Source organism: Elephas maximus, chromosome 24, assembly GCF_024166365.1.
Source record: "Elephas maximus indicus isolate mEleMax1 chromosome 24, mEleMax1 primary haplotype, whole genome shotgun sequence".
NCBI lineage: Eukaryota > Metazoa > Chordata > Mammalia > Proboscidea > Elephantidae > Elephas > Elephas maximus.
Genome location: NC_064842.1, coordinates 43,159,989 through 43,173,676, shown reverse-complemented (window position 1 = coordinate 43,173,676; position 13,688 = coordinate 43,159,989). Strand labels below are relative to the sequence as shown.

Sequence of the window (13,688 nt, the reverse complement as noted above, 5' to 3'; positions counted from 1 at the left end):
AGGTGCAGGACACGGGGCTGAGGCAGTGCCTTGGGCAGAACTGGACACACCGAGGCAGGTGTTCCCTGGGACAGTGGAACAGGAGAAAGCAGGGGCGGCCATTGCTGAGCCTTGCTCTGGTGCATCTGGAGACTGAAGGGGCCTGGAGCACAAACAGCACCATGGCAGTGGGTGAGGGCCCTGTCCAGGAGAAATGTGGGCACCTCCACTGCAGGGCTTGGTGAGGCACCTTCTCCCCTGCGGGCCAGGAGCTGTGTGTGCTGGGGAAACCAAGTCTGGCTGGACTCCAGGTGAGGCGGGACTTGGCACATTCTGTGCAGGCTGGATACGAGGTCTCCAAGCAGCAAGTCAGAGAACACACTGATGTCTGCCTTAGTAAAAATAATTTATTCCCCCGCCCAGCAGTGCTGGAGAGTGAGAAACAAGCGTGTTTACAGCATTACCCTCCCCGCAGACCATTCAGTTCCAATTCCTCATGTTGGCAAGTAGAACCTGAAGGACAACCGCTCTCTACCCCAACCCAGCACCCCTCACATTCAAAGATTAGCATCTGTTTTGGAAACCAAAAAGATAAAAGACTCAGCTCAGAGAGGGGTAGAGCCCAATGAAGAGAAGCCAAAGCACTTTCAAAAAAGCAATCATCTTGTCCTCAAAGCTTCACTCTACCTCACTCCTAAGCCAGAGCCAAGGCACTATCGATCCCAACATCCTTCCCTATATCTCAGGCCGCCACCTCATCAGGTCCCGCCAAGCAAGCTACTGACCCTGCAGTTCGGCCACCCTCACCCACCCAGCTGGGCAAGTCCACACCACTTCCCACCTATTCTCTTCCTGCAGCAGAGGTCTGAAGCTTCCACACCCCACCTGGGGCCAAATCCCACCCAGGAGCTCTGAGGGACGGAGGATGGGCAGGCCACTGAGGGCCAGAGGTGGACCTTCCTATCTGGTGCATAGACCTCTTTGTGTCAGAGGGAGAAGAACAGGCGAGTCTTGGAATGCCCGCCCAGACCAGGGGACCTTCCTCTGGATGTGAAACCTTGGAAACTGTGGCCTCACTCGCCCCAGTTTAGGGCCAAGATCAAGCGGGAGACACTGAGGCTTCAGCAAGAATGGGGCAGGATTGCAAATAAGCTGAAAAACAGGAATTTGGTGTTGAGAGGCCAGGGACCGAGCCACCCAAACCAGCCCTTCCTTCTGCTATCAGATAGACCTGGACCCTGTCATGTCTAAGGAACACTCTTTCCAAAAGGCCCAAGGAAGGTCACTGGAGCAACTGGCTTCCCTGGACTTCTCATTCTCCTAAGCTGGGCAGGGAGGAGTGGGAGGACAGAAGAGGGAGATAGGGGCTGGAAGAGCCCCATGGATATGGCAGCTCCCTTTCCTTTGTCCCCCAAGTTGGCTGGTTCAGGCTGCGGTGTGGCTGGCACGGCCCTTCAGAGCCCTCATCCTGGCCCGGAAGTAGGTGTACACGGCTAGCAGGCCCATGAAGGACAGGGAGTAGAGCCCCACACAGAGGCTGATGTCCAGGTGGGAAAAGCCCCCTTCCAGCACCTGCAGCCACTGGCCTCGGCCCTGCCTGGCTCCGGCCTCGGGCTCTCCCTCAGGGACGCTGGCCAGCTGCTTGGAGTTGCGGCCCACTCGCCTCAGCTCTAAAGGGCCCCTGAGGTGGTCCTTCTCAGCCATGAACTCGGCCAGTAATACAGCCCCTGTGTCTCGCTTGCTCAAGCGTCGCTGCCCCTGGAGCTGCTCCAACTCATCCCTTGGATGCCCTGCTACGTTCTCAGGAGGTCCCTGGTCCGGTGCAGCACCGGTCATACCCAGGCCAGGGCTTGGTTCCTGGAAACGACTTGCCCCAGATTTCTCAGCTGGAACACCTGGAACATCCGGAATGATGTTTCTGGGGGACTCTGTTCCTGGGCCCACAGTGACTGCAGCCTCCTCAGGGCCCAGAGTTGGGTTTCCGGTTGCCAGCTCCAGTGCTCCAGTCACCAGCTCCAAGGCACTTGCCTTCCGCTCCCTATCCCTCCGGAGGTCTGGCCCAGCCTGAGGAAGGCCCAGGACGATGTTACTTGGGGAGAAGTGGGCCTTGAGGAACCTGAGGGTGGCATCTAGGTTCCACTCAGGCTCACCCTGGAGTTCATTGTGGCAGGCAGAACAGAGTTCACGGGTTGGCCACTGCACCTTGGGGAAGTGGGGGTCCTCACTGGGGGCACCTAGAGAGAGAAGCACACACAGCCAGCTGTGACACACGGGTTCCACCAGGAAGCCCTGGCTTCATTCCTCCCTTCAGAATGCCAGCTTTCTCTTCTGCAAAGAGGGCTCCCCTTCAATGTAGCTAAAGACTAGCACAGGGCCGGCCCTCAGCAGGAGCTCAGCGCATGGTGCCTCTCAGGGAGGAATCCCCTCCTCCCACCCAGGCAGGCCCAGCCAGGACTATACAGTGTCCCAGGGAAGTGTGGACAGCTCCATTCCTGCCACTCCTCAGTGTTACCGAGGCCCTGCCTCCCCTCTTGACTTCACTGCCAGTTTGGACTCCTGGGTAAGACATGGTAAAGGGCGGGAAGACTCGGAATGGTCTGTTTTGCAGTTTTTGGTTGGTCTGCTGGTGGTGGTATTTGTTTTTTTTTTTTTTTAATTTTTAAGAACATTTCCAGTTTATACAGTGCATATAGATTACTTTTGTAACTAAAAGAAAAAAAAATTTTTTTAAATAAGAGTCGCTGCCCTTGGTGATTCTATAGAAGCTCTCTGCAGCAAGCCTAGGGGTATGTAGGAGTAATTTCCTTCTCAGATGGATTCCTGGGGTGTGGGGAGGCCTGGGGCCTAGATGGAGAAAGGGCGAGCTAGGGAGAGGGAGGGAGTTGCCTTGACTACCAGGCTATTCGGGGCCCAAGTGGGGCCAACTCTCCAGGCAGAGACTTGCCCCCACCCTCTCACTTGCACAGCCGAGGGAATGTCAATTTGCTCATCTCTCTTGCAGGAATGCCCTCTCTTAAAAGTTTTACTAGGAAAATAGAAGCTGTTGACCACAGTGAAGCTGCAAATTATGTAAAAGTCAAAATGGGGACCTTGGGGTGGGGCACCAAGTAGATTCCAGGGGGTTGGGTCCCAGTGAATAGTAAGAATGACCAGGCCTCACAAAGTAAGCACTCAGTACAGACCTGCCAAATGTTATTAGTTTGATCTGAAAGAACCACACCAGAGAGGGTACTGTCAGGGAGAGGCCCCAGCTCCCGGCCCCTCCAGTGGCAGGTGGGCCACTCAGCACTCCTGCAGCTGGGCCCTGAGGGAAGCTGGGAGCCTGCGGAGGTCGTGGGGCTGGAGGGTTAACTGGAGCATTTTGTGGCAAGGGGCAGGAAAGCCGGAGGGGTGGGGGCGGGGCAGGAGGAGAAGGCAGGCACTTGTCTCCTTTTCAAAGTCCACCAGGAGGTCCCAGGAGACCAAGACCAAGTGCAGGGCTGTACCACCACCTGCTCCATTCAGCTCCTTTAACCTCGGCTCCACCCCCAGGCTTTATCCCATTCCCTCTTCCGGCCCCTGGAAGCCTGTTGGCAGCCTCATGCACCTCTCCCCCCACTAGCCTGGCCACAGATGGCTCCCTCCTCCCAACTCTGCCAGCCTCTGGTCACTCCCTGGAGTCTAATGCTTTTGCCTGTTGACCCATTAGACCCCTGTGCCTGGGGAAAAGAAAACATTGTAAATAAGAGAAACTCAGAGAAGACAAGGCCTCCCCTTATGGGAATCAGTCCCTAGTGTTTCCAGGAAGGACCTGGTCTCTCTTTTCCAGCCCATTCTATCCTTAGCTCCTCCTCCCTCTTAGTGTGAGTAAGGAGACAACAGCCAGGAAGCAGAGCAGGAGAGGCAGGAGTCCTGGGACCCTAACAGGCCAGAAAGGGGCCCTGGTGCAGGGGAAAGAGTAGCAATGGCATCAGAAAACCAGGGTCTTAAAGTGTCAAAGTCTTGAGTTCCTCATCTAGAAAATGGGTCTAATGATACTGCCATACATCAACAGGGCTGGGAGGGCATGGAAAAGGTTTCGTGAGCTGTGAAGCATGGGGTGGTGCCTAGGAGGCAGTGAGTGTCCCCTTCCTCCGCCTCTGGCCCAGGACTCCGCAGTTCCCCCACCTTGTCCTCCCTCTGTTGGCAACTCCAGCCTTGAGGGTGGCCCTTCCTTACCTGCGAGGCGAGCATTGACCTTGTTGTGGCTAGCCCAGAGCCAGAGTACAGCGCCATCCAGACTGTTCACCTGGTGCATGGAGGCAGCGGCCATCTGCTCAAAGTGACCAGCGCAAACTCGACAACCAAAGAAGTTTCGAACATAGCCCCGGATAGCTTGGAGGACCTCCTGGGGTTTGGCTACAGGGAGAGGAGATGCTGTTCACAGGGGGCCCCGCCACCATTCCCTCCCTGGGCTGCCCTGTCTCCATCTCCACCATGGTCAGCCCTCCACCGGACACCCTACACCCAGCCCATCCAGTGAGGGGCCCCAGTGTCTCCTTGTCTACTTCCCCACCTCTGAGGGATCACTTTAGAGTTGCCCCCATCTCCTTTCAAACTCCTAAACCCAGATTCCCTTCTACGCCATTCATCCAGATTCTTGTCATTTATTTGCATTCAGGATAAAGTCCAAGCTCTTCAGGAGGACACACAGACGCCTTATGATGTGGCTAGAGAGGTAAGCAAGGCTCACAGCACCCACCCCTCCAGCCCTACGCCCCTATCTGGTCCTACCTGTGTTTGCTGGCCTTCCTGCTCTCGTCTCACTCAAGCACTCTGGCACTCCTACAAGTCTGTCCTGACCTGGCTCTGCACACACCCTAGCTTGTGTCCACCTCCCCTTGCCTTCCTCCCACCCTTCCATGGGGAGGCTGGACTGGCCTTGGCAAAAGCTCTGAACACATCCTCCACCACCCTGCCCTAACTGAAGCCAGACTCCTTCCTGAAGATATCACCACTCCCCCAAACACAGCCCTCTTAAACCCTTTTGTCTCCCACACCCCATACACCTCAGGGCTGGAGTAAGCATCCTCCCTGCTGTTTGCTGCTTCCAAAATCTCTCTTGCCTGCTGCAAAAACCCCAACCCTTTAAAAGCTGATCTCTTAGTCTTTTTGCCCCCTCATCCACTACAACTTCAGCACGTGGCTCCGTCCCACTTACCACACTCCCCATGCCATCATGCCTGGCAACTCTAGCACCCATGCCCATCCATGCCTTGCCTCTCCATTCCCTGGCCTCCTCAGCTCTAACCATCTTTTCCTACATCCACCTCAGTTGCCCTCTGTGGCCACATCCAACTCCTGATCTTCGGCTCTATCACACCCTCCCCTCCTCCAGGAGTTTACTCCTGTAAATATCTTCTTTCTTTACTGCATCATCAATTTCTCCCTTAATACAGGATCATTCCAACTGGTAAAAACAATTACAATAAAGAAGTGCCTTCCCTGAGCCCACAGCCCCTGCAGTAGTAGTTGTTGTTGTTAGCTGCCATCAAGTCAGCTCCGACTCATGGCGACCTACGTACAACAGAATGAAATGCTGCCCAGTCCTATGCCATGATTGCTGCTATGTTTGAGTCCATGGGTGCAGCTATATTTCATCAATCCATCTCACCGAGGGTTCTCTTCGTTTTCACCGACCCTCTACTTTACTGAACATGATGTCCTTTTCCAGCCCCATTATCTTCAATATTTTCAGTCTACTCCACTACTCCACTAAAGCAGCTCCTGCACCACCTCTCAGCAGCATTAACTCAGCTGACTACATCTTCCTTCTTGAAACACTTTATTTTGGGGCCCTCTTGCAACCTCGGCGGCTGCTCCTTCTCAGTCTCCTTTGCTGGCGCCTCCTCCTCTGGCAGAGGTCTGGAAGCTGCAGTGCCCAGAGCTCAGTCCTCAGCCCTCTTCTCTACCTACCCACTAGTGATCTCATCCAGTCTGTGGCTTTAAATATCATCAATATGCTAATGATCACAAAATTCATGTCTTCATCCTGGACCTCTCCCCAGAGCTCCAGACTCCAATGTCTACATCTCCATTTGGATGTCTAATAGGCATAAAACTTATGCCCCCTCACCCAACAGGACTGACTCCCTCCCATCCTTAAGTCTTCCCATTTCTCAGCACATAGGACCATCGTCCATCACATGCTCAGGCCAAACAACTCTGAAGCTGACCTTGAGTCCTAGTTCCCACATACTCTTCATCCAATCCATCGTAAGTCCTATCAGCTCTATCTTCATAATAGTCCTAAAGCTGACCACTTCTTCCATCTGCACACTGACAACCCTAGTCCAGGCCACCACCATCTCTCCTAGGTATTTCCACAACTTCCTAACTGGCTGTCTGCCTCTGCCTTGTCCTACTAGATCACCTCCACCCAGCAATCTTTCTTTAAACCATGAATCGCTCCCACTCCCCAACGGTTTCTCATTAGCTGAAACTGAAATCTAAACCCCTCATCCAGCCCTCCAAGCCCACACATGCTCGCCTCCTCTCCCTCCCTCCTTGCACAGCCTCATCTGTCTTGGTGGCCTTCTTTCATGCTGCCAACATGCCAGATGTGTTCTCTGCACCTACTGGTCCTTGGCCTGGAAGGTTCTCTGCCCAGCTTTCCTCAGCTGCTTCCTTCTCATCATTCAGATCTCTGCACAAGGTTACCTCCTCAGAGAAGGCTTCTCCAACCACCCTCTCAAAAAAAAAAAAAAAAAAAAAAAAGGCACCCTCCTTCTTAGCCCCCTTTTCTACACCACTGTGCTTTGTCTTCGTAGCACTCATCATTATCCCTGTCATTATTTATGTGCTTATATCTATCTCCCACTATTGGAATACTGGCCCTTTGAGAGCAGGAACTCTGTGTCTTATGCACTGCTCTATCCCCAGTGCCTTGTGTGGTGCCTGGCATTTTGGAGATGCTCCATAAATAGTGGTTGATGGACTGACTGGCTCAGCTTTCTACATGTCCAGCAGGTCCCCTCATTCACTGCCTTTGTACAGGCTGTTCCCTCTGTCTGGGCAGCTCTTCTTTCCTGGTGAACTCCTATTCATCCACCAACTCTCGGTTGCTTCCTCTGTGAAGCTTCTTGCCCCTCCAAACAGAGCTGAGCGTGCCCTCTCTTCTACCCACACATCCCTGCTCTTCCCCTTGGCTCTTGGCCCTGGCCCACTGCAGGACAGCTCTCTGTGCATGCTGCTTCACCCTAGATAGCCCACAGAGCAGGGCCTGCCTCTTTTTCAGCTCTGCATACTCCAAGCCGAGCCAGGGTCTGGTATACACCTGGTTCCTCAATAAATATGTGTCAGTCAAATGCCCATCCTTTCAGCCATTAAAAGCAGGTGTGAGACAGTGTGGGTCCTACAGAGTGGCAGCACACTTTGGGGAGGGGAACAGAGCAGGAGGGGACACATGTTCACTTCCTCTAGGAAATCTTCTCAGTGGGAAATAAGATAAAATTGGTCAAAGTACACAGTCTCAACTATGTAAACTGTGAAAGAGACATAGTTCTCTTTATGAGAGTATAAAAAACAGAACTGCAGATTTTTCATTAAGACTGAAAAAAAGCAAGCTATGAGCCCCAAGAAAGCCAGAGGGGAGCCTCGGTGCCCTAGAGTTTGGGGAAATACTCCTTCCACCAGCACCCCAAACACAGGGGACAGGGCTGGGTGAATTCTCAAGGTCCTTCCCATCTTTGATTGGTTCCATCCTGGAAACACGTGGCCAGCTGCACGTATAGAATTCCCACTGGAGCCCCAAGACTGTTTGCCCCATCCACTAAATAGCAATCTGCAGCGGGGAGCTGGTGGGTAAACTCCAGGGCATCACCCTGCTCCTCATCCCCATCAAGGTGAAAGACAGGGCAAGGTCTGAGTCACAGGAAGTGAACAGGTCCTGAACTTACCTGTTCCTTGTGGGTGGTATAAATTTTGCCGAGTTGCCTGTACAGTCAGGATGTGGAAGAGAATCCAGAGAGAGCAGGGAAAGCCCCGGAAATGTGGCTCACTCCCCTGGCAGCCAACCCAGTTCACCTTCTTGGCAATAACAGCACCCTAAGGGACACACATGAGTGTACATGAGTGTGTATATGAGAAGAAACTGGACGGGATGGCAGATGAGGAAAGAAGCTTCCAGGTCAGCTTCCAGCTTCCAGCCCTAAGACAAAAGAGGTTTCTTTCTCAGTCTATCACCTTGAAGGTAGTATTTCCCTTCTACCAAGTACATCCATCAAGGGAACAACAGATTGGAAAACCTATGACATAGATCAGATTAGATCCTTAATCCAGTCTCAATTTCTCTATCTGTAAAACTGGGGGGCAGGGGGAGGGATAATTTCTGAGGTCCCTTCAAGCTTTGACACCCTACAGTCTGTAAGATTTTGTGCCTCTCCTGGCTGAGTGGCCCACCTGTGCAAACAGCAGCACGAGCAGAAGGATCAAGGAAGCCAAGCTCAGGAGGACGAGATGCTTGGAGACAACAGAGGACAGAGGTTAAAAACTCTGGGGTCTCAACTGGATCTCTATATGCCAAAGAATGAAATTGGATCCATACCTCACACCATATATGAAAATTAACTCAAAATTCCCTAAATATAAGAACTAAAATCATAAAACTCTTAGAAGAAAACACAGAGGTAAAACTTTAAAACCTTGATTTTGACAGTGGATTCTTAGATGGGACACTGTCTTAGTTATTTAGTGTTGGTATAACAGAAATGCCACAAGGGGGTGGCTGTAACAAAGAGAAATTTATTTTCTCACAGTTTAGGAGGCTAGAAGTCCAAATTCAGGGTGCCAGCTCTAGGGGAAGGCTTTATTTGTCAGCTCTGGGGGGAAGGTCCTTGCTCTTCTGCTTATTTCCTGGTTCCTTGGAGATCTCTATGTGTCTTGGCATCTGTCTTTCCCCATCTCTCCTCTGCTCACTTGTTTAATCTCTTTTATATCTCAAAAGAGATTGACTGAAGATGCACCCTACATTAATGCTGCCTCATTAAGATAACAAAGACAACCCGTTCCCAAATAGGATATAACCACAGGCATAGAGGTTAAGATTTATAGCACATATTTTGGGGGGCCATAAGTCAATCCATAACAGACACCCAAACATGAGCAACAAGAGACAAAGTAGATAAATCGGACTTGATCAAAATTAAAAGCTTCTGTGCATCAAAGGACTTTATCAACAAAGTGAAGAGACAACCTACAGAATGGAAGAAAATATTTGGGAACCGTATATCTGATAAGAGTTTAATATCCAGAATATATAAAGAACTCCTACAACTCAACAACAAAAAGACAAACAGCTTGTTTAAAAATGGGCAAAGGACTTGAATACAGGTAGTCCCCAACTTACAACAGGGATCTGTCCTGACAACTCTGTTGTAAGTCGGTTCTAATGTTAAGCTGACTACCTCAATTTCTTTTTTTTAGTTTTCATTATTATTTATTGTCTTTTATTATCAGTGTCTTTATAAATCTGGCAGTGTTTTGAACAGTAAATCATAAAATTGAACATCTGTGTGTGAACATCTGAGAATGATAACATTAACAAATTACATGCTGCTGCATATTACTAACGATAAGATGTACCAAAAAAAAAAACACCACCACCACCAGAAGGCCGTAAGTTTGCTTCGTTGTAACTCAGATATGTCATAAGTTAAGGAATACCTGCAGACATCTTACCAAAGAAGTAATACGAATGGCCGATAAGCTCATGAAAAGATGTTCCATGTCATTAGCCATTAGGGAAATCCAAAACAAAATCACAATGAGATTATCACCTCACACCCACTGCTAAAAAAAAAAAACCACACTTGTTGCTATCTAGTCCGTTCGACTCATAGTGACCCTATAGAACAGAGTAGAAATGCCTCGGAGGGTTGTCAATGAGCAGCTGGTGGATTTGAACTGCCAACCTTTTGGTTAGCAGCCAACCTCTTAATCACTGCACCAGAAGGGTTCCCCACTCCCCACACCCACTAGGATGGCTAATATCAGAAAAACATAAACTCACAAGTATTGGTGAAGATGTGGAAAAACTGGAACCCTGGTACAGATGTTAGGGAAAACATTTTGATGGTTCCTCAAAAAATTAAATATAGAATTACCATACAACCCAACAATTCCACTCCTCGGTATATACCCAAGAAACTTGAAAGCAGGTACTCAAACACAAACTTGTACACCAATGTTCACTGCATTGTTATTCACATTAGCCAAAAGGTGGAAACAACTTAAATGTCCATCAACAGATGAATAAATAAATAAAACATGGTATATAAAAAAATATATATATATATTTTTTATATACACACAATGGAATATTATTTAGCCATAAAGAGAAATGAAATTCTGGTACATGCTACAACATAGATGAACCCTGAAAACATTATGCTGAGTGAAATAGGTTAGACAGAAAAAGATGAATATTGTATAATTCCACTGACATGAAATATCTAGAATAGGCAAATACATAGAGATAAAAATTTATTAGTGGTTACCAGGAGCTGGGGGGAGGAAGGGATGAGACTTATTGCTGAAGAGGACTGAGTTTCTGCTGTGGGTGATATAAAACTTTTGGAAATGGATAGTAGTTATGGTAGCACAACATGATAAAAATGAACTAAAATAAACTAATGTCACTGAATTATACACTTAAAAATTGTTAAAATGGCAAGCTTTGTGTTATATATTTTACCACAATAAATAAAGTCACAAATGTGTGTGCATAATATGTATATATATAAATATTTTTCCTGATGGCACAATGGTTAAGTGCTTGGCCATAAACCAAAAGGCTGGCAATTTGAACCCACAAGCGGCTCTGCAGGTGAAAAGACCTGGTGATCTGCTCCTGTAAAGATTACAGCCCAGGAAACCCTATGGGGAAGAGTTCTACTCTGTTCTACAGGGTTGCTATGAGTTGGAATCAACTCGATGGCACTCAACATACATGTACATATTCAGAAGAGGCATGGCATCACACTCATCATCAAAAAGAACATTTCAAGATTTGTCCTGAAGTATAACACTGTCAGCTATAAGATAATATCCACATATGCCTACAAGGAAGATCAGTTAATTCAACTATTATTCAAATTTACGTACCAACCACTAAGGCCAAAGATGAAGAAATTGAAGATTTTTACCAACTTCTATAATCTGAAATTGGTTAAACATGCGATCAAGATGCATTGATAATTACTGGTGATTGGAATGCAAAAGTTGGAAACAAAGAAGGCTCGGTAGTTGGAAAATACAGCCTTTGTGATAGAAACAATGCCAGAGATCACACGATTGAATTCTGCAAGACCAATGACTTATTCATTGCAAATACCTTTTTTCAACAACATAAATGGTGACTATACACATGGGCCTCACCAGATGGAAGATACAGAAATCAGATCGACTATATCTGTGGAAAGAGACGATGGAGAAGCTCAATATCATCAGTCAGAACACGGCCAGGAGCCAACTGCAGAACAGACCATCAATTGCTCATATGCAAGTTCAAGCTGAAGGTGAAGAAAATTAAAACAACTCCATGAGAGCCAAAGTACGACCTTGAATATATCCCACCTGAATTTAGGAGACCATCTCAAGAATAGATTTAATGTATTGAACACTAAGGACTGAAGATCAGATGAGCTGTGGGATGATATCAAAGACATCACACATGAAGAAACAAAAGGTCATTAAAAAGAAAGAAAAGACCAAAACGGATGTCATAAGAGACTATGAAAGTTGCTCATGGAGGCAGAGTAGCTAAAGTAAATGGAAGAAATGAAGTAAAAGAGCTGGAAAGAAGATTTCAAAGGGAGGCTAGAGAAGACAAAGTAAAGTATTATAATGAAATATGCAAAGACCTGGAGCTAGAAAACCAAAATGGAGGGAACACCCTTGGCATTTCTCAAGCTGAAAGAACTGAGGAAAAAATTCAAGCCTTGAGTTGCAATACTGAAGGATTCTATGGGCAAAATATTGAATGACACAGGAAGCATCAAAAGAAGGGAGGAAGACACAGTCATTGTACCAAAAAGAATTGGTTGACATTTCAGGAGGTAGCATATGATCAAGAGCCAACAATACTGAAAGAGGAAGTCTAAGCTACACTGAAGGCACTGGAGAAAAACAAGACCCCAGGAACTGACTGAATACCAACGGAGACGTTTCAATAAATGGATGCAACACTGGAAGCACTCACTCATCTATGCCAAGAAATTTGGAAGACAGATACCTGGCCAACCAGAGATCCATATTTGGGTCCACTGCAAAGAAAGGTGATCCAACAGAATGTTGAAATTATCAAACAATATCATTAATATCACATGCAAGTAAAATTTTGCTGAAGATAATTAAAAAGTGGTTGCAGCAGTACATCAACAGGGAACTGCCAGAATTTCAAGCCAGATTCAGAAGAGGATGTGGAACAAGGGATATCATTGCTGATGTCAGATGGATCTTAGCTGAAAAGCAGAGAATATCAGAAAGATGTTTACCTGTGTTTTACTGACTATGCAAAGGCATTTGATTGTGTGGATCATAATGAATTATGGATAACAGTGCCAAGAATGGAAATTCCAGAACACTTAACTGTGCTCATGTGGAACCTGTACATAGAACAAGAGGCAGTCATTTGAACAGAACAAGGAGATACTGCATGGTTTTAAGTCAGGAAAGGTGTGTGTCAGGGTTGTACCCTTTCATCATACTTATTCAATCTGTATGCTAAGCAAATAATCTGAGAAAGTGGACTATATGAAGAAAAATGCAGCATCAGGATTAGAGGAAGACTCATTAACAATCTGCAATATGCAGATGATACAACCTTGCTTTCTGAAAGCGAAGAGGAGCTGAAGTACTTACTAAAGAAGATCACAGACCATAGTCTTCAATACAGATTACACCTCAAAGTAAAGAAATTAAAAATCCTCACAACTGGACCAATAAGCAACATCATGATAAATGGAGAAAAGACTGAAGTTGTCAAAGATTTCATTTTACTTGGATCCACAATCAACACCCATGGAAGCAGCAGTCAAGAAATCAAACAATGCACCACACTGGGCAAATCTGCTGCAAAAGACCTCTTTAGAGTGTTAAAAAGCAAAGATGTCACCCTGAGGACTAAGGTGCCTCTGATCCAAGCCACAGTGTTTTCAATTGTCTCATATACATATAAAACCTGGACAATGAATAAGGAAGACCAAAGAAGACTCTATGCCTTTGATTTGTGGTGTTGGCGAAGAATATTTAATATACAATGGACTGCCAAATGAATGAACAGATCTATCTTGAAAGAAGTACAACCAGAATGCTCCTTAGAAGCAAGGATGGTGAGATTACATCTCACATACTTTGGACATGTTATCAGGAGGGATCAGTCCCTGGAGAAGGACATCATGCTTGGTAAAGTAGAGTGTCATCAAAAAAGAGGAAGACCCTCAACAAGGTGGATTAATACAATGGCTGGAACAATGGACTCCAGCATAATGATTGTGAGGATGGCACAGAACCAGGCAGTATTTTGTTCTGTCATACACAGGGTTGCTATGAGTTGGAACCAGCTCGATGACACCTCACAACAACAACAACAGACACACACACATATATACATGAAAAAAAACAAACACCTCTGAGGTCTCACAACCAGTTTCAAAAGCCAGTTCAACCACATACTGCCTGTATGATCTCAG

The 13,688-nt window shown here is 47.3% G+C and overlaps 1 protein-coding gene across 1 annotated transcript in view; it reads right to left on the bottom strand.

Moving 5' to 3' along the window:
* Window positions 1-348: 348 nt before the first annotated feature.
* QSOX1 (quiescin sulfhydryl oxidase 1) overlaps window positions 349-13,688 on the bottom strand; it is a 46,958-nt gene continuing 33,618 nt past the window's right edge. The window contains exons 10-12 of the mRNA XM_049868311.1: window positions 7,896-8,043; window positions 4,177-4,356; window positions 349-2,213 (exon numbers count right to left, since the gene is read on the bottom strand). Coding sequence (XP_049724268.1) covers window positions 1,405-2,213; window positions 4,177-4,356; window positions 7,896-8,043 — 1,137 coding nt within the window. The 3' untranslated portion in view covers window positions 349-1,404. The remainder of the gene's footprint in view (window positions 2,214-4,176; window positions 4,357-7,895; window positions 8,044-13,688) is intronic.